This window comes from Callithrix jacchus, chromosome 10 (genome assembly GCF_049354715.1).
Source record: "Callithrix jacchus isolate 240 chromosome 10, calJac240_pri, whole genome shotgun sequence".
In the NCBI taxonomy this organism is placed as follows: Eukaryota; Metazoa; Chordata; class Mammalia; order Primates; family Cebidae; genus Callithrix; species Callithrix jacchus.
The window spans coordinates 120,168,638-120,190,049 of NC_133511.1; the positions used below are offsets into that span (position 1 = coordinate 120,168,638).

The following is a 21,412-nucleotide window of genomic DNA, read 5'->3' on the forward strand; positions in this document are numbered from 1 at the left end:
TTTTATAGATGTTTTCTAATTCCCTGTAAAACTGTATCTCATTTGCCATAGGCTCAAATCTATACCCAGCAGGCTAGGAGTAGGGCTTTGAATGTCATCCTAGCTCCTGATTCCTGGGTCCTAGGACACTGACTTGTTCAGAATGGGTAGAACAAAAATGGAGGCAGATACTGACACTGCTGGTAGCTGTCATTGTGAGATAGAATTCTGGACTCCCAGCATTTGGGTAGGACCCGGGCACTGTCCAGTTTAGGCCTTGCCTAGCGGACCTTCTAAAAGTTACTGATAAGAGAATGTTTTTGGATGGTTTGGTGTGAGGGGTGGTACCCTCACATGGAAATGGAGACCAGAGGACAGAGCAGGGGGCCCAGGGAAAGGGAAGAAAGGGAGAGTGGGAGGAAGTTCCACATTGTGCACCAGATGAGTGCCAGGGCTCTTACTCTGCAGCACTGGCCTCTTCAAATCTAAACTGCCCTGGGGCTGTGCTTTGAATGTCAATCTTCAATCCTTAGTCTTTCTCTGAGTGGCTCTTATACTCACACCTTCCCTGGGCCTCAGGAAGCTGGGAGAGGGGGGATCTTGACTGACATTCTCGATCCTGTCTGCTGCTCACTGATTATGACCCATGGACATGTCTCCCTGCTTCTGTTTCTTCATCTCTAGAACAGACATACTAACCTTCCAACACTAAGTGTTAAATGAAGTTATGTTTGTGGACATCTTCTCTGGGCCCCTTTGTGTAGCTTTCAAAGGTGAAGCTGTGTGATTTGCCAGAGGCGGGAATAGAGAACTAAAATGCTGTAGCACTAAGAAAATCAGTGGAAGGGTAGAACTGGCGGGGTGCCAGGGCTAAGCCTTTGTAGTGCAGCAAGGGAAGACCCAGGCAAGGCACAAGAGTCTGCCCAGGTCCTGGGGAAGTGTGTGTTGAGTGAGGTTTAGTGTGGACTGGAATTTTCGGAGCCTTTTCCTGAGAACTGATGTCTGTCCTCTACTATTCTGCCCCCCATAGGATGCTCTGGAGTTTTGGCTGCAAGCTGGCGTGGATGGGTTCCAGGTTCGGGACATAGAGAATCTGAAGGTGAGTTCCCTTTCCATATTAGGGACAAAGCTTGGGTGAGAACAGAGGGACTCAGCCAGACCCTGAGGATACCTTCTGTTCCTTGATTCTGCTTTTTTCTTTCTAGGATGCATCCTCATTCTTGGCTGAGTGGCAAAACATCACCAAGGGCTTCAGTGAAGATAGGTGGGTACAGGCACCATTTTGCTGACTCAGCTCCATTGTGGGAACCCCTCAGTGGAGTGCTAGGCCTAAGAAGTGGGGGTTCCTAGTCTAGAGAACTTTCTGTATCCTTTTCTTTTTTTTAATTAAATTTTTCCTCCGCTAAGAGTCTTATTCTTTTCTTTCTTGATGGAGTTTTGCTCTTCTTGCCCAGGCTGGAGTGCAATGGCGCGATCTCCACTCACTGCAACTTCCTCTTCCTGGGTTCAAGTGATTCTCCTGCCTCAGCATCCCAAGTAGCTGGGATTGCAGGCATGCACCACTACACCTGGCTAATTTTGTATCTTTAGTAGAGATGGGGTTTCACTATGTTGGTCAAGCTGGTCCTGAACTCCTGACCCCAAGTGATCCACCTGCCTCGGCCTCCCAAAGTGCTGGGATTGCAGGTGTGAGCCATGGCGCCTGGCGCCATTCTTTCTTATACCAACCTTGATCCCCTCTCTCCCCTCTGCAGGCTCTTGATTGCAGGGACTAACTCCTCTGACCTTCAGCAGATCCTGAGCCTACTCGAATCCAACAAAGACTTGCTGTTGACTAGCTCGTACCTGTCTAATTCCAGTTTCACTGGGGAGCATACAAAATCCCTAGTCACACAGTATTTGAATGCCACTGGCAATCGCTGGTGCAGCTGGAGTGTGAGTACCATGCTGGTGGGAAAGGGGGCAGGTGGGCTTTGGGGAAAAGGGTTGATGGGAGAGGGAGGCAGGGGTGGGCGACGGGGCTCACTGGGGTCTCTCCTTGTAGTTGTCTCAGGCAGGGCTCCTGACTTCCTTCCTGCCGGCTCAACTTCTCCGACTCTACCAGCTGATGCTCTTCACCCTGCCAGGGACCCCTGTTTTCAGCTACGGGGATGAGATTGGCCTGGAGGCGGCTGCCGTTCCTGGACAGGTACTGCTTGCTGTCTGTCCATCACAGGGAGGTTGTTCATCCGTCTTATCATGATTCTGGGGATGGCAGCAGAGAGACGTTAGCCTTGGGGTGAAACCGCATTTGATTCCTAGTTGGTAGCTGAGTGGCTGTGTGGCTTTGGGCAAATTATTTTACCCTTCTGAAGTTTGTCATCTCTTGTGTTACTGCAATTTTTGAAGGGTGGTTAGGATTAAATGAGGGCATGTTTTTAATGGTAATGCCTGGTACCTGGAAGATGTTTAGTCTGGTAGTCACCATTCATTCATTCATTCTTTTATTCTTTGGACAGAGGGTACTGTGCTAGACTCTATGCCCTCAGGGGTCATAGTTTAGTGAGGGAGGGAGCCAGATGAGTAAAGGAGAAGTACATGGCAGTGGCTGGGCATGGTGGCTTATGCCTGTATTCCCAGCACTTTGGGAGACTGAGGTCAGGAATTGGAAACCAGCCTGGCCAACATGGTGAAACCCTGTCTCTACTGAAAATACAAAAATTAGCTGAGCATGATGGTGCACACCTGTAGTCCCAGCTACTGGGGAGGCTGAGTCAGGAGAATCGCTTGAACTGGGAGGCGAATGAATCGAGATTGTGTCACTGCACTCCAGCCTCGGCAACAATGAGATGCCTTCTCAAAAAAAAAAGGAAAAAAAAAAAAGAAGCACATGGTAGGGGTGCTACTACAAAGGCATTTGATAGCTTTAGACGTGGGGTTACTGTTGGTCCTCGACATTTTTTTTCTTTGAGATAGCATTTCACTGTGTCGCCCAGGCTGGAATGCCTTGGCATGATCTTGGCTCACTGTAGCCTCTGCCTCCCAGGCTGAAGTCATCATTCCACCTCAGCCTCCTCAGTAGGTGAGACTACAGGTGCATGCCACCATGCCCACCTAATCTTTTTTTTCCTTTACTTTGGAGACAGGGTCTGCTCTGTCGCTCAGGCTGGAGTGCAGTGGTGCGATTATGTCTCACTGCAACCTCTGACTCTTGGGTTCAACCAATACTCACACCTTAGCTTCCTGAGTAGCTGGGGATACAGGTGCACACCACCACACCCAGCTAATTTTTGTAGAGACAAGGTTTCACTGTTGTTGCCCAGGCTGGTCTTCAACTCTTGGGCTCCATTGATCTGCCCACCCTGACCTCCCAAAGTGCTGGGACTACAGGTATGAGCCACTGTGCCTGACTGCAGCGAATTTTAAAAATTCATAGAGGCGTGGTCTCACTATGTTGCCCAAGCTGGTCTCAAACTCCAGGATCCAAGTGATCCCCTGACCTTGGCCTTCCAAACTGCTGGGCTTACAGGTGTGAGACCCTGCACCTAGCCATCAGCATGATGTTTATAAAACCAGTTATTCATTTAGTCCATGGATTTATCTGTTAACACTGAGGATACAGCATTGTACAAGTGAGCTGGAGGTGGTTAGGTAATTCGATATGCATAAATAAAATACCAGCTGCTAATGAGTGCTATGCACAAGAAGGCAGGGTAAGGAGCCTAGAAAATAGGGGGTGATGGGACAGAGTCTTGTTCTGTTACCCAGGCTTGAGTGCAGTGGCTTGATGTTGGCTCACTGCAACCTCTGACTCTCTGGTTCAAGCAATTTCCCTGCCTCAGCCTCCTGAGTAGCTGGGACAACAGATAGGCACTACCACACCCTGCTAATTTTTGTATTTTTAGTAGAGACAGGGTTTCACCATGTTGTCCAGGATGGTCTCGATCTCCTGACCTTATGATGAGCCCACCTCAGCCTCCCAAAGTGCTGGAATTACAGGCAGGAGCCACCACGCCCGGCTGGGGCTTGTTCATAGAGAGTAGCCACAGGAAACCTGGTGAGATAACCAAGTGAAGACCTGAGGGGAGTGAGAGCTGACTTGCAGCCATCTGCGAGGGGTAACAGTGTATGTGTGAAAACCCTGAGGTGGGAGCTTGCCTTGCTTGTCCAGGAGAAGTTAGCCAGGCTGGGCATGGTGGCTCATGCCTGTAATCCCAGCACTTTGGGAGGCTGAGGTGAGTGGGTCACCTGAGGTCAGAAGTTCTAAACCACCCTGTCCAGCATGGTGAAACCCCATCTCTACTAAAAATACAAAAAAATTAGCTGGGTGTGGTGGCACGTGCGTGTAGTCTCAGCTACATGGGAGGCTGAGGCAGGACAATTGCTTGAACCCAGGAGGCAGAGGTTGCAGTGAGCTGAGATGGCGCCACTGCACTCCGGCCTGGGCAACAGAGCGAGACTCTATCTCAAAAAAAAAAAGCCAGACCAGAGTCAGGGGGCTTATATACCAATGAGGAGGGGATTGGGAAGAGGGATAGAGGGTTTTTTTTTTGAGACGGGGTCTCACTCTGTTGACCAGGCTGGAGTGCAGTGGCACAGTCATGGCTCACTGCAACCTCAAATTTCTGTGTTCAAGTGATCCTCCCTCCTCAGCCTTCCCAGTAGCTGGACTATAAGGATGTAATACTATACCAGCTAATTAAAAAAAAATTTGTTGCCAGGGATGAGGGCTCGTTATGTTGCCGAGGCTGGTTTCAAATGCCTGGGCTCGAGTGATCCCCTCGGCTTATCCTTCCGGAGTGCTGGAATTACCACCATGCCTGACCCCAGGCCGTTTTAAAGTCCTGTTTTCTCTGCTTTTCAGCCTGTGGAAGCTCCAGTCATGTTGTGGGATGAGTCCAGCTTCCCCTTCATCTCAGCAGCTGGAAGTGCCAACATGACTGTGAAGGTGAGAGTTTTAGATGGGCAGAACCTGACCAGTGGAGGGTGGGCTGGGCTTGTAGAAATCTCTACCTAGGGGACCTCCCTCATGCGCTTCTGCTACGTTTTTATCATTCTTAGGGCCAGAGTGAAGATCCTGGCTCCCTCCTTTCCTTGTTTCGGCGGCTGAGTGACCAGCGGAGTAAGGAGCGCTCTCTACTGCATGGGGACTTCCATGCACTCAGCTCTGGGCCTGGATTCTTCTCCTATATCCGCCACTGGGACCAGAATGAGCGTTTCCTGGTAGTGCTTAACTTTGGGGACGTGGGTCTCTCAGCTGGGCTGCAGGCCTCCGACCTGCCTGCCAGCGCCAGCCTGCCAGCCAAGGCTGACCTCCTGCTCAGCACCCAGCCAGGCCGTGACGAGGGCTCCCCGCTTGAGCTGGAACGCCTGAAACTGGAGCCCCACGAAGGGCTGCTGCTCCGCTTCCCCTATGTGGCCTGACCCCAGCCTGACCGTGAACCCACTGCCCTTCTCCTTTCCTCCCCAGGCCCTTAGAGTTCTCATTTTTCTCTTTTTTTTTTAAAAAAAAAAAAACAGTCTTGCAGATTATAAGTGAATCCCCAAATAGGGTGTTTTCTTCCTTTCAAATAAAAGTCACCCCTGCCTGGTGAGGTCTTGTCTTCCCTCTGCCTCTCTCATAGCAGGAATTTCTCTTCTTTCTCCCCTCCCAGACCTACCCCATAGTGTTTTGGCTAGAGACTTCCATGCATCTACTCCAACTCCTTTATTATTTTACGTAAAGACCAAGGCTCAGAGAAGAGGGGGCCCCCCAAAGTCAACAGTAAGAAAGTGTCAGGGCTGGGATAGCACCCATGCCTCCTCACCCATGCTGGGCCACGGGGCTCTGGACATCTTGGGTCTTGCCAACTCTTAAGCTAGTCTTCCTCAGCAGAGGGCTCTAGCGAAGCAGTTAGTTAGTTCTCCTGCTTTTGCAGACTTGGCCTTTCACGGAGAAAGAGGGGATGGGATCTGTTTTGTTTTTGAGACGGAATTTCGCTCTTTAGCCCTGGCTGGAGTACAGTGGGGCAATCCTGGCTGGTTGCAACCTTTGCCTTCTGGGTTCAAGTGATTCTTCCTGTCTCTTGAGTGGCTGGGATTACAGGCATCCACCACCACACCTGGCTGATTTTTGTATTTTTAGTAGAGATGGGTTTCATCATACTGGCCAGTCTGGTCTCGATCTCCTGATCTTGTGATCTGCCCACATTGGCTTCCCAAAGTGCTGGGATTACAGGCGTGAGCATGGCCGGGTCTGGTTTTTCAAAGGTTTTTCTTTTTTTGAGAAAGAGTTTTGCTCTTGTTACCCAGGCTGGAATGCAATGGCGCGATCTCGGCTCACCACAACCTCCACCTCCTGGGTTCAGGCAATTCTCCTGCCTCAGCCTCCTGAGTAGCTGGGATTACAGGCACGTGCCACCATGCCCAACTAATTTTTTGTATTTTTAGTAGAGACGGGGTTTCACCATGTTGACCAGGATGGTCTCGATCTCTTGACCTCGTGATCCACCTGCCTCGGACTCCCAAAGTGCTGGGGTTACAGGCGTGAGCCACCGCACCCGGCCCTCAAAGGTATTTCTAAAAGATACTAGAGGTCGTGCATTCAGGAATTGGTTGAACACTCAGCACATGCCAGAAATTACCCATGTCCTGGGGTCACAGCAGGGAACACGGTACAAAAATTCCTGCCTCCTTCGGGCTGATACTCTGGAGAGTCAAAAAAGACACAGCAGTTACAGTATAGTGGACATGGTGACTTTTTTGGAGGAAAAAGCAAGGCAGAAAAGGTGTTTCAGGGTGGTGGGGTGTGGAGGAGGCCTCACCAAGGAGGTGACCTGAGTAAAGGACTTCACCTGGTGAGTATCTGGGGAAGGCTTCCTGGGACTGGGGCAGGGAGCCTGGCCGATGTGAGAGAGGAGGTCTTAACAGCAAGGAGCGGGCAGATCATGGCAGTCGTAATGAGGTGGTCACTTGGGGCACAGAAAGTTTGGCAACCTACGTGGTTAGGGGGCATGGTCCCCACAAGTCTCCTCACTTCAATACCAGCTGTGAGTTTAGGGGTCCCCATGACCACCTTTAGGCAGGTAATAGGCTAGAGTGATTCACAGAACTCAGGAAGGTACTGGGATTATGGTTTTATTACAGCAAAAGCATACCCAGAGCCAGGCAAAGGAAGAGAGATTCTGGGGCAGGATCTGGGAGGGAGCTAAATGGGAAGCTTCCCCCCCGCCCCGGCTTCTTGCAATGGAGTACGGGTATGTCTTCCGGGCCATGATGGAGGTGTAACCAGAGAAGCTCCCTCAGTCCTTGGGTGTGCGGAGTTTCCCTTGCTGCTTAATTGCATAGTGCTCTATGACCTTTAATCGTCAGCCCCTGCGGGAGCTTTGGGCTAAGGCCTTTAGTTGTCTTCATTTCCCCCAGAGGTTGCCTGTCCCAAAGTTCAGGTCGTAAATCACATTTATCACTGCCGCTCCTGTTAGCCAGGACATTCCGTGGGTCTAGAGGGCCAGTAGCCGAGGGTAAAGGCCAGAGTGCCAAGTAAGATTAATGCTTCACTACCATAGGGTCTGAGGGAGTGGAATGGGAGTCAGTTGTTGGAGGGTTTTGGGCGGAGTGATGGTCTCACTCGGAGTTTAACAGACTTACTAGCTGTTGACCAGCCTGCAAGCTGGGACGCCAGTACAGATGTTTTGTTCCTGCCACCTAGGATGCTTTTGAGGATGGCAGTAGTGGAGGCGGTCCGAAGTGTTTGGGTCCTGCGTTTATTTGCAGGCAGATCTGCAGTATTTGCGGTAGGATCCTCTTGCAGTACTGGTGATCTATCTGCGCAGGCCTCATGGCCCTTGGGGTTAGTTTGGCCCTCCTAGCTTTCTTACAGAAAAGAATGGGGGCTGGGCACGGTGGCTCAGGCTTGTAATCTCAGCTCTTTGAGAGGCCGAGGGAGGGGGGGATCACCTGAGGTCAGGAGTTCGAGAACAGCCTGACCACCAATATGGTGAAACCCTGTCTCTACTAAAAATGCAAAAATTAGCCAGTTGTGGTGGTGGGCACGTGTTGTCTCAGCTACTGGGGAGGCTGAGACAGGAGAATCACTTGAACCTGGGAGGCGGAGGTTGCAGTGAGCAAGATGGTGCCACTGCACTGCAGCCTGGATGACAGCAAGACTCAAGTCTGAAAGAAAAAAAAGAATACAGGTCACTGGTGCAGCCTTCCCTTCCCATGGACTGTGGCCTGGGGTGGGTCTGGGCCTATGATCTCTAGGGGAGAGATCAAGAGATTAAAAGACCCAAATCAAGGCCCAGGGTCCTGAGGCTGTCAGCACAGTTCCTGAGAAGACACCCAGCCTGCTGGACCTTGGCTCTCCTCTGCCTAGAGTTTCTCTTCTCTCTCAGTAACCACCCCCTCCCCCCGCCCTACCTCCTGGCTCTTGCCTGCTCTGGGCCTCTTCCTGAAGCTCCCCACCCTTCCCTCTCCATGTCCTTTCCCAGGGTCCGAGCTCCAGCCCTCCCCCTTTCCTCCTTCCTCTGCCTCCTGGACTCCCCTCTTAGGCAGTTTTCATCATGGTGCTGTTACGGATGGAGCCTCATTATGGTTCTGTGCTTATTTAATTTTCATCTTTCCCCCTATCCTGACCACTAAACCACCAGGGAGATTTTCACTTAAGAAAAATATGGTAAGGCCAGGTGGTGGCTCATGCTTGCGCCTCCTAGCACTTTGGGAGTCTGAGTCGGGAGTTTGAGACCAACCTGGGCAACATAGTGAGACCCCTGTCTCTACTTAAAAAAAGAAAATTAGCTGGGCATGGTTGCATGTGCCTGTAGTCTCAGCTAACCTGGAAGCTGAGGCCGGAAGATCACTTGAACTCTGGAGGTTGAGGCTGAAGTGAGGTATGATTGCACCACTGCACTCCACCCTGGGTGACAGTGAGGCCCTGTCTCAAAAAAAAAAAAAAAGTATTGTAAAATACGTGGCATAAAATTTTACTATTTATTTTTGAGATGGAGTCTTGCTCGATTGCCCAGGCTGGAGTGCAGTGGTGTGATCTGAGCTCACTGCAACCTCCGCCTCCCGGGTTCAAGCAATTCTCTTGCCTTAGCCTTCCGAGTAGCTGGGATTACAGGTGTCCACCACCACATCTGGCTAATTTTTGTATGTTCAGTAGAGACAGGGTTTCGCCATGTTGGCCAGGCTGGTCTTGGAACTCCAGACCTCAAGTCATCTGCCCTCCTCGGCCTTCCAAAGTGCTGGGATTACAGGTGTGAGCCACTGTGCCTGGCGATTAGCAAGCATTTTTAAATTACTACTCTGTTTCTAGTACCATCCTCAACTTTCTGGGTGCAGGGGTGAACAAGACCCTGTTCTGACATGATTTCCACCTCCAAAGGACAAAATGCTTGAAATTATTATTTTTTTTTCAAGATGGAGTTTCGCTCTTGTTACCCAGGCTGGAATGCAATGGCGCGATCTCGGCTCACTGAAACCTCCACCTCCTGGGTTCAGGCAATTCTCCTGCCTCAGCCTCCTGAGTAGCTGGGATTACAGGCATGCGCCACCGTGCCCAACTAATTTTTTTTTATTTTTAGTGGAGACGGGGTTTCACCATGTTGACCAGGATGGTCTCGATCTCTTGACCTCGTGATCCACCCGCCTCGGCCTCCCAAAGTGCTGGGGTTACAGGCTTGAGCCACCGCGCCCAGCCAAATGCTTGAAATGATAAGCACTGAGACCCTCTAAGGGTTAAGGGCACCACACAATGAGATAGTCAGTTTAATGAGACTTTCACTTTTAAGTCATTGTGACACACCTAGGAGGACTGTGGAGACCCCATTTACGGAGGCTGGGGGCTCGGAGAAGTAAAGGGATCTTTCTAGACATAGCAGTGGAGCTGCCATTTGGACCCATGCCTTAGTCCCGTGGTCAAACCCCATGTGCCAAGGGACTTGGTCCTTCTAGGGATCACTTGAACTCTGTGGTTACCTGCCCTTGGATCACGGGTCGGGGAGCAGGTGGACATCTCTGTCAGCCCGAGCCATTCTTCTGGTTCCAATCAATGTGCTACATGTTGGGGACATAAATGGGACTAAAATACTGCGTTGCTGATGTGGCCTTCACTGATTGGGAGTGAGAGCAGATAGATGTGTAAGTAATTGCCTCCGTGAAATAACGGCTGTGGAGCACCAGGGGCTCTTGTGGGCAGAGGAGGAGTTTAATCTCGGAGGGATCTGGGAAAGCTTGGAGTCTTCATTTGAGCTGAGATTGAGGTACCAGTAGGCATTCATGTTATGCATGTGAAGGAAAAGGCCACCGGGTATAGGTGACATTATGTACCACTGCTCAGTTGAGACAGCATGATGAGTGTGAGGAACTGTAACTGGGACATAAAGCATGATTTTGGACAATGTGGGAGAGCGGTGAGAGCCAACTAGAGCCTGAAGTTTAAAGGGCTTGAACAGCCATGGCTGAAGTTGTCTACATTTTACCACATCATATAGATCAGTGGTTCCCAGCCTGCTTATTCAGAATCCTCTGGAAAACATTTTTCCATGCAAATTATGCCGAATCAGAATCTCTAAGGGGGATATGCCATGAAACTCCAAGGGTGTGAGCTTGGAAGTTAATTTTAATTTTATTTTATTACTTTTTTTGAGAAGGAGTCTCACTGTTGCCCAGGCTGGAGTGCAGTGGCGCGATCCAGCTCACTGCAAGCTCTGACTCCCGAGTTCAAGCGATTCTCCTGCCTCAGCCTGTGGAGTAGCTGGGATTACAGGTGCTTGCTATCATGCCTAGCTAATTTTGTTTTCTTTTTTGAGACAAAGTCTTGCTCTTTTCCTCCAGGCTGGAGTGCAATGGCATGATCTCGGCTCACTGCAACCTCTGCCTCCTGGGTTCAAGTGATTCTCTTGCCTCAGCCTCCAGAATAGCTGGGACTACAGGTACCTGCCACACCTGGCTAATTTTTGTATTTTTAGTAGAGACGGGGTTTCACCATGTTGGCCTGGCTGGTCTCGAACTCTTGACCTCAGGTGATAAAGCCCACTTTGGCCTCCCAAGTGCTGGGATTACTGGTGTGAGCTACAGCTCCTGGTGCCTGGCTCCCGAATGGAAGTTTATTTTTAGCCACCAGCCCCAAAAGATTCTCAAGGCAGGTCAGTGTTTCCCAAGTGTGCTGACTTAGGCCTGAGGGCAATGATCAGAAAGAAAAGCCTTGAATGTTTTCTCCTGGATGTTCTGATTTAGAAAGTCTGGGATGGGACACCAGAATCCATGTAACAAGTTCCGGTAAGAACAGGAGAAAGAAGAAAACATTGCTCTTATTGATGGGGAAACCACTCACATGTTCTTGGCAGGGAGTGGCTTGCTCAGGTTTGAGCTCCAGGAAGCTCCCTCTATACCTGTTGAGGAAGAAGTTTCAGGTGGCTGAGACTGGGCCAGGAGCCATTTTGGAGGCTGTTGGAAAATATAGTCCAGTAAGAAGAAGGCAGGCCAGGCTTGGTGACTTGCATCTGTAATCCTAGCACTTTGGGAGGCCGAGGCACGCGGATCACCTGAGGTCAGGAGTTCGAGGCCAGCCTGACCAACATAGTAAAACCCTATCTCTACTAAAAACACAAAAATTAGCTGGGCATGATGGTGCACACCTGTAATCCCAGCTACTCGAGAGGCTGAGGCATGAGAATCGCTTGAACCTGGGAGGCAGAGGTTGCAGTGAGCTGAGATGGCATCGCTGAACTCCAGCCTGGGTGACAAAGCAAGACTCTTTCAAAAAAAAAAAAAAGTTAAGGGGGCAGAGGCTGTGGTTTTGGAGAGGAGGGGATGGCTTGGAGAGATATTTCAAGAGAAGAAACTCCAGGATTTGTGACCTCCTAGGTGGGATAGACTGGATGTGAAGGGAGAAGAGAGCTGTGCAGTGACTCCTGAGTTTCTAGCTTAGCTGACTCAGGGTGCAGGCTGGGACCATTAAGCAGAGTAGGGGAGGCAGGAAGAAAAGTAGCCGAGGGTGGGAAGCTGATCAGCTCCATGCAGATAACGCTGGGTGCCCTTATCCTTGCAGGTGGAGGTTTCCAGCAGGGAAGAGTCTGCAGCTCAGCAGAAGGCAAGATCTGGGAATCCTGGGGGTTGAGGTGGGGGTGATGCACCATGAGGATAAATGATGCGTGTGGTTGGAGAAGGGTAGAAGGGTAACACTGGAGCCCTGGCAACATCTATAGACTAGACAGTTGAAGAGAGACCTACACAGAGGGCAGAGAACAGAGCCTGGGGCGGGGGATAGGAAGACAAGAGGAAGCCAGTTGGTATCAGAGTAGAACTGTCCCAGGTGGCTTCAGATTTGGCGACAAGGAGAGCATTGATGATTTCTGGGTGATTTCCGGTCTGCTTCCAGGTGAACGTGCAGAAATGGATTTTTCTAATTTCAAGGGTAAGAGGGATTTGTACATGTTTCTAGAGTGTATCAGTTGGAGCACCTGGTTTTCTTACGCAGTAAAAGAATTTATTGGAAGGCCACCAGGAACTGCCAGGAGGAAGCAGAACCAGGCTTGGAAAATGGGCAGGAAGCAAGCACCAAGAAGCAGGAAGTACAATTGTCTTTTAACTGGAACAGCCTGGGATGCTGCCACTGGATGGCATTCTGCCAAGACGTGTGTGGCTGGGCACAAAGGCGTGCTGCATGAAGGCACTGGCCACCCTGGGCGGGACGTGGGTGGTGCTGAGATTCAGAACATGTTCCATTTGCAACGGCCCTGTGTGTCCCAAGTTCAAGGACGAAGGGGGATTATCTTTTAATTCTTACCCACAGACTATCTCTACTGTAATCCCAGCTACTCAGGAGGCTGAGGTGGGAGGACTGTCTGAGGCCACGAGTTTGAGACCAGCCTGGGCAACACAGCAAGGCCATGTCTCTACAAAAAAAAAAAAAAAAAAAAAAATTCCCAGCATGGCACGTGCCTGTAGTCCCAGCTAGTTGGGAGGCTGAGGTGGGAGGGTTGCTTGAGCTGGGGAGGTTGAGGCTGCAGTGAGCCATGATTACGCTACTGCGCTCCAGCCTAGGTGACAGAGTGAGACCCTAAATCTAAAAAACAAAAAACAGGGCTCTGTCCAGTTGCCAAATCATGCATCCATGGTATCACTGCTCTTCAGGGACAGCCTTTTAAAATTCACACAATAATGCTGTTGTGGTCAGTGTGGCCCTATAAATAGAATAGTCAATGGCGATTTTATTTTGTTTTTTAATTTTATTGTTGCTCTGTCATCGAGGGTGGAGTGCAGTGGCTCGATCTTGGCTCACTGCAACCTCTAGCTCATCAACAGTGATTTTGAGCTCATCGGAGTCTCGTGCTGTCGCCAGTCTGGAGTGCAGTGGCGCTCTCTTGGCTCACTGCAAGCTTTGTCTCCCAGGTTCAAGCAATTCACTGCCTCAGCCTTCCGAGTAGCTGGGACTACAGGCAAGCACCACTACACCCAGCTAATTTTTGTATTTTTAGTAGAGATGGGGTTTCACCATGTTGGCCAGGATGGTCTTGATCTCTTGACCTCATGATCTGTCCGCCTTGGCCTCCCGAAGTGCTGGGATTACAGGCATGAGCCACTGTGCCCGGCTTCAAGGGTGATTTTAAGGTTTTTGGGTTGAGCAGCTAGAAGACTGGATTTGCCATTTAATGAGATGGGGAAGACTGCAGAAGGAGTGGACTTACCAGGAGAAACAGGTGGCTGAGTTTGGGCTTTCAATGCCTTTGAAGTCTTAGACATTAAAGTGGAAATATCAAGAGGTCCATTGGACATACTGCTCTGCTGTTCATGGAGAGACCTGGGCTGGAGAGGTGAAGTGGGAGTCCTCTGCACAGCTGATATTTAAAGCCAGGAGGTGATAGGAGGTGATCAGTGGAGTAAGCATACAGAGGGCTAAGAAGAGGGCCCAGGACTCAGCTCTTCAGAGGTTGGAGAAATGGGGGTGGGCCAGCAATACAGACAAAGCATGAGGGGACAGTGAGATGGGCAGAGGGGCGTGACCTGGGGACAAAGCGAAGAGGAAGGGGTATACGCTGTCAAATGCTGCTGAGGGGTCAAGTGAGAGGACAGAGGCCATGGAATCTTTTGTGACCTTGACAAGAGCAGTTGTGGTTGAGGTGAGGGCAAGAAGCCCTACTGAAGGGAGTGTGGAGGGACAGAGGGGAGAATCTGGAGATAGTGACTACAGACAGTGTTGCTTTATTTATTAATTTTATAAAGATGGGGTTTCACCATGTTGGTCAGGCTGGTCTTGAACTCCCGACCTCAGGTGATCGACCCACCTTGGCCTCCAAAGTGCTTGGATTACAGGCGTGAGCCACCGCGCCCAGCACAGACAGTGTTGCTTTAAAGCGGGGGAGAGGCCCGGCGCAGTGGCTCACGCCTGTAATCCCAGAACTTTGGGACGCTGAGGCGGGCGAATCACTTGAGGTTAGGAGTTTGAGAACAGCCTGGCCAACATGGTGAAACCCTGTCTCTACTAAAAATATAACAATTAGCCGGGCATTTTGGCACGTGCCTGTAATCCCAGCTACTCAGGAGGCTGAGGCAGGAGAATTGCTTGAACCTGGGAGGCGGAGGTTGCAGTCAGCTGAGATTGCACCACTGCACTCCAGTCTGGACGACAGAGCGAGATTCTGTCTCGAAAAACAAAAAATTAATTGAGAATTAACAATTGCATAGATTTATGGGGTACCCTGTGATGTTTTGATATATGTATCCTGAATGCTTTTATTTTCTCCAGTGAAACAGGAAATAAGATCATCAGCTGAGAGTGAGGACTGGTGTCTCCCAAGTGTGGAGGTTTGGGGAGAAAGGAGAAATTGGAGTAAACACCCCAGAACTTCTTATTCACAGTGTCTGTCTGGGGATCAGTGGCAACCACAGTAACTACTTGTTGCAAATGCAGATTCTCAGGTCTATTTAGCCTGTTGAGTCAGGGTCTTGCTGCCAATCAGGCTGGAGTCAGTGGTGCCATTATAGCTTACTGCAGCATTGAACTCCTGGGCTCAAAGGGTCCTCCCATCTCAGCCTCCTGAGTAGCTAGGACTGCAGGCATGCACTACTAACCTGGCTTCTTTTTTTTTTTTTTAATTAAATATATATATATTTTAGAGACGAGGTTTCACCATGTTGGCCAGGCTGGCCTTGAACTCCTGAGCTCAGGTGATCCACCTGCCTTGGCCTCCCAAAATGCTGGGATTACAGGTGTGAGCCACTGCCACTGTGCCTGGCTTTTTTTTTTTTTTTTTACTTTTTGTAGAGATGGGGTCTTACTACATTGCCCAGGTTGGTCTCAAACCCCTGGCCTCAGGCAGTCCTCCTACCTTAGCCTCCCCAAGCACTACGATTATAGATGTGAGCCATTGTGCTCAGCCGAAATCTGCACTTACTTTTTTTTATTTTTTGAGATGGAATCTCACTTTGTTGCCCAGGCTGGAGTGCAATGGCCTGATCTCCACTCACTGCAATCCCTGCCTCCCAAGTTCAAGTGATTCTCCTGCCTAAGCCTCCCGAGAAGCTGGGACTACAGGCACCTGCCTCCTAATTTTTGTATTGTTAGTAGAGATGAGGTTTTGCCATGTTGACCAGGCTGGTCTTGAACTCCTGACCTCAGGTCCTCCCAAAAGTGAGGTCACCCGCCTCGGCCTCCCAAAGTGCTGGGATTTACAGGCATGAGGCACTGCGTCACTCTTGGAATCTGCATTTTCACAAGTTCCCAGATGATTCCTGTGCGCACTCAAATTTGATAAGCTCTAATGCCGGAGCGTGGGAGAGCAACTGTTTGAGAGACTTGCAAGTTGATTGCCACGTAGTGGGTGGCGGGAACGGCTGGCTTGAGAGCAACCTCTCAGCCTGCCTTTGTTTCTCTAGGTGCTGCTTTGAAGACCCCAGATCCTTTTAACTGGTGGTGACAAAAAATAAAAAGTATGACAAGAAAGAGAAAATGTGCCCTCTTCTTCTGCAGCAGCAGAAATAAAAGCAGATTCTTTTGTGCATGGTAAAACCATCTTTGCAAATGTTAATTCTAACAAGGGATTCTTGTCAGACAATTAAATTTATAAGACTTGCTTTGTCCTGTGAAAGTAACCTTTAACTTTTAAAAGCTTGTGATGCTGATTGCTTGTCTTCCTTAATAATGTGTTGCCCTGGCAATAATATTTAAATTCACATCTCTGTTTTCCAGAAGGTATAAATACCTGTGAGTTTTCTTTGTTAAGCCAGAGGGGAGCATTGACACATCCCTCTTCTCCCACGCACATGAAGTAAAATCAACCCAGTGACTGCAAGATTTCTTGAACAAAGAATTTGAGAATCTTGTCTCATTTAAATCAACATGCAGACCAGGTGTGATGAGTCACGCCTATAATCCCAGCATTTTGGGAGGCTGAGGCGGGGGGATTGTTTGAGTCACGGAGTTTGAGACTAGCTTGAGCCACACAGTGAGACCCTGTTGGTACAAAAATAAAAATAAAACTAATTAGCTGGGGCCGGGCGTAGTGGCTCACGCCTGTAACCCAAGCACTTTGGAGGCCAAGGCGGGTGGATCGCCTGAGGTTGGGAGTTCAAGACCAGCCTGACCAACATGGTGAAACCCCATCTTTAAAATAAAAAATAAAAAATAGCTGGGCACGGTGGCTCAAGCCTGTAATCCCAGCACTTTGGGAGGCCGAGGCGGGTGGATCACAAGGTCAAGAGATCGAGACCATCCTGGTCAACATGGTGAAACCCCGTCTCTACTAAAAATACAAAAGAAAATTAGCTGGGCATGGTGGCATGTGCCTGTAGTCCTAGCTATTCAGGAGGCTGAGGCAGGAGAATTGCCTGAACCCAGGAGCTGGAGGTTGTGGTGAGCCGAGATTGTGCCATTGCACTCCAGCCTGGGTAACAAGAGCGAAACTCCGTCTCAAAAAAAAAAAAAAAAAAAAAAAAAAAGCTGGGTGTGGTGGCATGCTCCTGTAGTCCCATCTACTTGGGAGGCTGAGGTGGGAGGATCCCTTGAGCCCAGTAATTTGAGGCCACAGTGAGCCACTCCAGCCCAGTGATAGAGAGAGACTCAGCTTTTTTTTTTTTTTTTTTTTTTGAGACAGAGTCTTGCTCTGTTGCTCAGGCTGGAGTGCAGTGGCGCCATCTCTGCTCACTGCAACCTCTGCCTCCCGGGTTCAAGCTATTCTCCTGCCTCAGCCTCCCAAGTAGCTGTGACTGCAGGTGCCCACCACCACGCCCATTTAAGTTTTGTATTTTTAGTAGAGACAGGATTTCACCATGTTGGCCAGGCTGGACTTGACTGTCTGCCCTCAGGTTATCCGTCCGCCTTGGCCTCCCTAGTTGCTGAGATTACAGACGTGAGCCACCACATGGCCCCCATCTCTTAAAAAAAGTATCATGCAGGGGCAGCAAGCTGGAGGTAGCGGGCATGAGGAGAGGTGGAAGCTGAGAACAAACACTTTTGGGAATAAGGCAAGTGAGTTGAGTGAGGACAAGCACAAAGATGTAGGGCAGCACCACACAGCTCCAGAGCAGAGGTCAGGAACCCTGCGTTTATTCTGGTGCCAATCTGCAAGAGAGTGGGAACTTTTTCCAGCAGTGCTGGGCTGCCCACGTGTCAGGTCCGAGAAGATGGATGGTGGCATCGACCCAGGTGGTGAATTTGTGGTAGAAACAAGGAACCGGGGGATTGTGACTACTGGGGGTGCTGATGAAAGATTGCATGGTCCAGGCTGCTCAGGGGAGGAAGGTACTTGCTGAGGAGGGGCAAGGACAGGGCCTGGAGAAAGGTGAGAGGCAGAGGGGGTGGGACGGTGAGACTGGAAGACATGGGGTTTTAGCTCTTGAAGAGGGAGCAGTTCAGGACTCTGGATTTGGCTGACATATGGTAGAGGGTAAGGTCCTTGGGGCTGAAGAGAACCTGACACTGGCATGGTTGAGTTGAGTGGGTCACCCAGCCAGGACAGTGGCCAGATTTAAGAGGAAGAAAGCATGCGCTTAGAGATCATTTGGGGGTGGAATCCTTGCTCTATCCCTGCCTAAATCTTTTTTTTTTTTTTTTTTTAAGACAGATTCTTGTTCTGTCACCCAAGCTGAAGTGCAGGGAAGTGATTTCAGCTCACTGCAACCTTCACTTCCCAGGTACAAGCAATTCTCCTGCCTCAGCCTTCTGAGTAGCTGGGATTAGAGGCACACACCACCATGCGCGGCTAATTTTTGTATTTTTCCAGTAGAGACAGGGTTTCACCATGTTGGGCAGGCTAGTCTCTAACTCCTGACCTGGTGAGCTGGTGGGAGGCCCATCTCAGCTTCCCAAAGTGCTGGGATTACAGGGGTGAGCCACCGCACCCAGCCTTTTAATTCTTTTTTCTTTTTTTGAGTCGGAGTCTTACTTTGTTGCCCAGGCTGAAGTGCAGTGGTGCAATCTTGGCTCACTGCAACCTCCACCTTTTGGATTCAAGCAATTCTTCTCCCTCAGCCTCCCAAGTAGCTGGGACTACAGGTGTGTGCCCCCTGTCAGAGAAGGAGATGGACTTCCTGCCTAGTTCTCAGCTGTCCAAGGCAGCAATAATGCCATATAGGAATCATTTATTGGCTGGGCACAGTGGCTCACGCCTATAATCATGGCACTTTCGGAGGCCAAGGTGGATGGATCACTTGGGGTCAGGAGTTTGAGACCAGCCTGGTCAACATGGCGAAACCCCATCTCTACTAAAAATACAAAAATTAGCCAGGCATGGTGGTGTGCACCTGTAGTCCCAGCTACTCGGGAGGCTGAGGCAGAAGAATTGCTTGACCCCAGATGGCAGATGTTGCAGGGGGCTGAGATTGTGCCACTATACTCCAGCCTGGCGACAGAGTGACACTCTGTCTCAAAAAAAAAAAAAAAAAAAAAAAGACAGACAGATGAGGGGAGAAGCGGTGTGGTGATGGGGCAGAGATTGAAGTGTGGCATCTATAAGACAAGGAATGCCTGGGGCTACCAGAAGTGGAAAGAAGGGAGCATGGCTGATCCAAAACCTTGGTTTTAGAATTCTAGCTTCCAGAATTGTGAGACAATGGGTTTCTGTTGTAAGCACCCAATTTAGGTGCTTTGTTCTGGCGGCCCTAGGAAACTAATCCCTGTACCTTATCTCCTTTAATCCTTTTCAGGGACTCTCAGGCCAGGGGATTTCAAACTCCTAGTACCATATTCCACCATTAGAAATAGTTTACATAACGATCTGGTGCGTGCAAACATGGATCTGTTTTCTGTTTCTAAACTGAAACAAAAGTTCCAAAAAGTGCTACTTACCCTCATTATGTGTCACACCCGGGTATTTTCAAATCTATTTTAAACAAGGTCATTAAAAAAAAAGCTGAGGCCGGGTGCAGTGGCTCAGGCCTGTAATCCCAGCACTTTGGGAGGCCGAGGCGGGTGGATCACGAGGTCAAGAGATCGAGACCATCCTGGTCAACATGGTGAAACCCCGTCTCTACTAGAAATACAAAAAATTAGCTGGGCATGGTGGCGTGTGCCTGTAATCCCAGCTACCCAGGAGGCTGAGGCAGGAGAATTGCCTGAACCCAGGAGGCGGAGGTTGCGGTGAGCCGAGATCGCGCCATTGCACTCCAGCCTGGGTAACAAGAGCGAAACTCCGTCTAAAAAAAAAAAAAAGAAAAGCTGATCATGACTCTGATTTCATGACTCACAAATGGGGTCACAACTCACATTTTGAAAAACTCTTAGAATGTGAGCTTCTCCAGGGCAGAGACTGTTCTGTTTACCTCTATGTTCCCTGCTCTGCCAGTCTCTGAAGCAGAGTCAGAGCCTGGCAGATATTTATCTGAACTGAACTCCCCATCAGGAAAGTACAGCAGCTCTATTTTCCCAGTAAGGAAATGAAGGTTCCTAGAGGTTAAGGCAGTTGAACAAAGTTACCCAGCTTGTGAGCAGAGGAGTTAGTGTTGAGATGAAACCTTGGTTTAGCTCTGGATTTGGACAGCCCTGGTTGTCCTGGTCCTGCCATTACCAAAGTGGGTTCAAGCAAGCACCTCCACTCCCCTCCCATCTCTCAGTATTGGACCCCTGGAAGCATTGCCTCAGCAGAGGTCTCTCTCCAGGTAACCAGAGGAGAAGACCACAGTAGATGTGGTGGAATGGCACTGGGGGTGAGATGATGTCAGAAATCGCCACGAAAAGACGCTGTCCATCTTCTCCAGGACCTTGGAGCTGGCCCTGTGCACAAAAGCCCTCTAGGATGGGGCCAGGTGCAGTGGCTCACACCTGTAATCCCAGCACTTTGGGAGGCTGAGGTGGGCAGATCACCTGAGGTCAGGAGTTTGAGACTAGCCTGGCCAACATGGTGAAACCCTGTCTCTTTTAAAATTGAAAAATTAACCAGGTGTGGTGGGGAGCACCTATAATCACAGCTACTTCGGCTGCTGAGGCAGGTGAATCGCTTGAATCTGGGAAGTGGAGGTTGCTGTGAGCCGAGATCGCACCACTGCACTCTAGCCTGGGTGACAAGAGCAAGGCTTCGTGTCAAGAAAGAAAAAAAACAGCCCTCCAGGATGGGTCTTCAGGGAGGACTGCTGGAGGAGGGGTGGGCTCGAGTGGGTCTGTCTCTGCTTTAACTGCCATTTGCATACCTTTCCCCATGTGTCCCACATGTCCCCTCCCTCTGCTGCCTGGGCCCTTCCTCCCAGCCTCTCTGCTGGGCCTTCTCTGTCCGGTGTTCTGCCAGTGCCTCTGTGTCTGAGCCTCTTCTCTGACCAACTCCTCCACCAACTGGCTTCAACTGAAATCTGCCATCCCCTGAGAACACCCTGCAACCCTCTCAGGTGGGGGCTGTTTTGCCTCTGGATTTTGAAGGAAGCATAGGAGTTTCCCAGGTGAAGTAGGAAAAGACTATTCCAAGCAGAGGAAGTAAAAGGAGCAAAGCCATCAAAAAGTAAGCTGAGTGCCTGTGTGAGGACCAGGAGAATTCCAGAGGCTGGGACTAAGGTCCGCGGCGGGGGTGGGGGGTGGGTCACAGAAGAGGCTGAATAAGTAAGTAGGGCTGAATGGCAAGGGTTTTCAAGGCGAAGGCGCTTGCATTTTTATTTTAAGCAATTGGCTAGCTGTAAGCAGGGAGTTGAAAGCATCAGATCTGTGTTTTGGCAAAATCACTTTGGCTAGAGCATGTAGAGCTTGGAGAATGGATGGAAGTGGAACCAATTAAGGCAGGGGTTGGTCAACTATGTCTGTTGGGCCTGTTTTTGTACCAATCATTAGTTAAGAATGGATTTTGCATTTTTTTTTTTTTTAGAGATGGGTTTCACCATGTTGGCCAGGATGGTCTCCATCTCCTGACCTCATGATCTGCCCACCTCAGCCTCCCAAAGTGCTGGGACTATAGGTGTGAGCCACCGTGCCCAGCCTTTTTTTTTTGAGACAGAGTTTTGCTCTTGTTGCCCAGACTGGAGTGCCATGGCATGATCTTGGCTCACTGCAACCTCC

General features: G+C 49.9%; 1 protein-coding gene across 2 annotated transcripts in view; it reads left to right on the forward strand.

The window, feature by feature from the left end:
• Window positions 1-6,368, forward strand: part of SLC3A2 (solute carrier family 3 member 2) — a 41,161-nt gene extending 34,793 nt beyond the window's left edge. For both annotated transcript variants that reach the window (XM_003734288.5, XM_035263019.3), the window contains 6 exons: window positions 1,010-1,078; window positions 1,185-1,243; window positions 1,734-1,914; window positions 2,024-2,167; window positions 4,823-4,906; window positions 5,020-6,368. In XM_003734288.5, the coding sequence (XP_003734336.1) occupies window positions 1,010-1,078; window positions 1,185-1,243; window positions 1,734-1,914; window positions 2,024-2,167; window positions 4,823-4,906; window positions 5,020-5,382 (900 nt within the window). In that variant the 3' untranslated portion in view covers window positions 5,383-6,368. The remainder of the gene's footprint in view (window positions 1-1,009; window positions 1,079-1,184; window positions 1,244-1,733; window positions 1,915-2,023; window positions 2,168-4,822; window positions 4,907-5,019) is intronic.
• The last annotated feature ends 15,044 nt before the right edge of the window (window positions 6,369-21,412 follow it).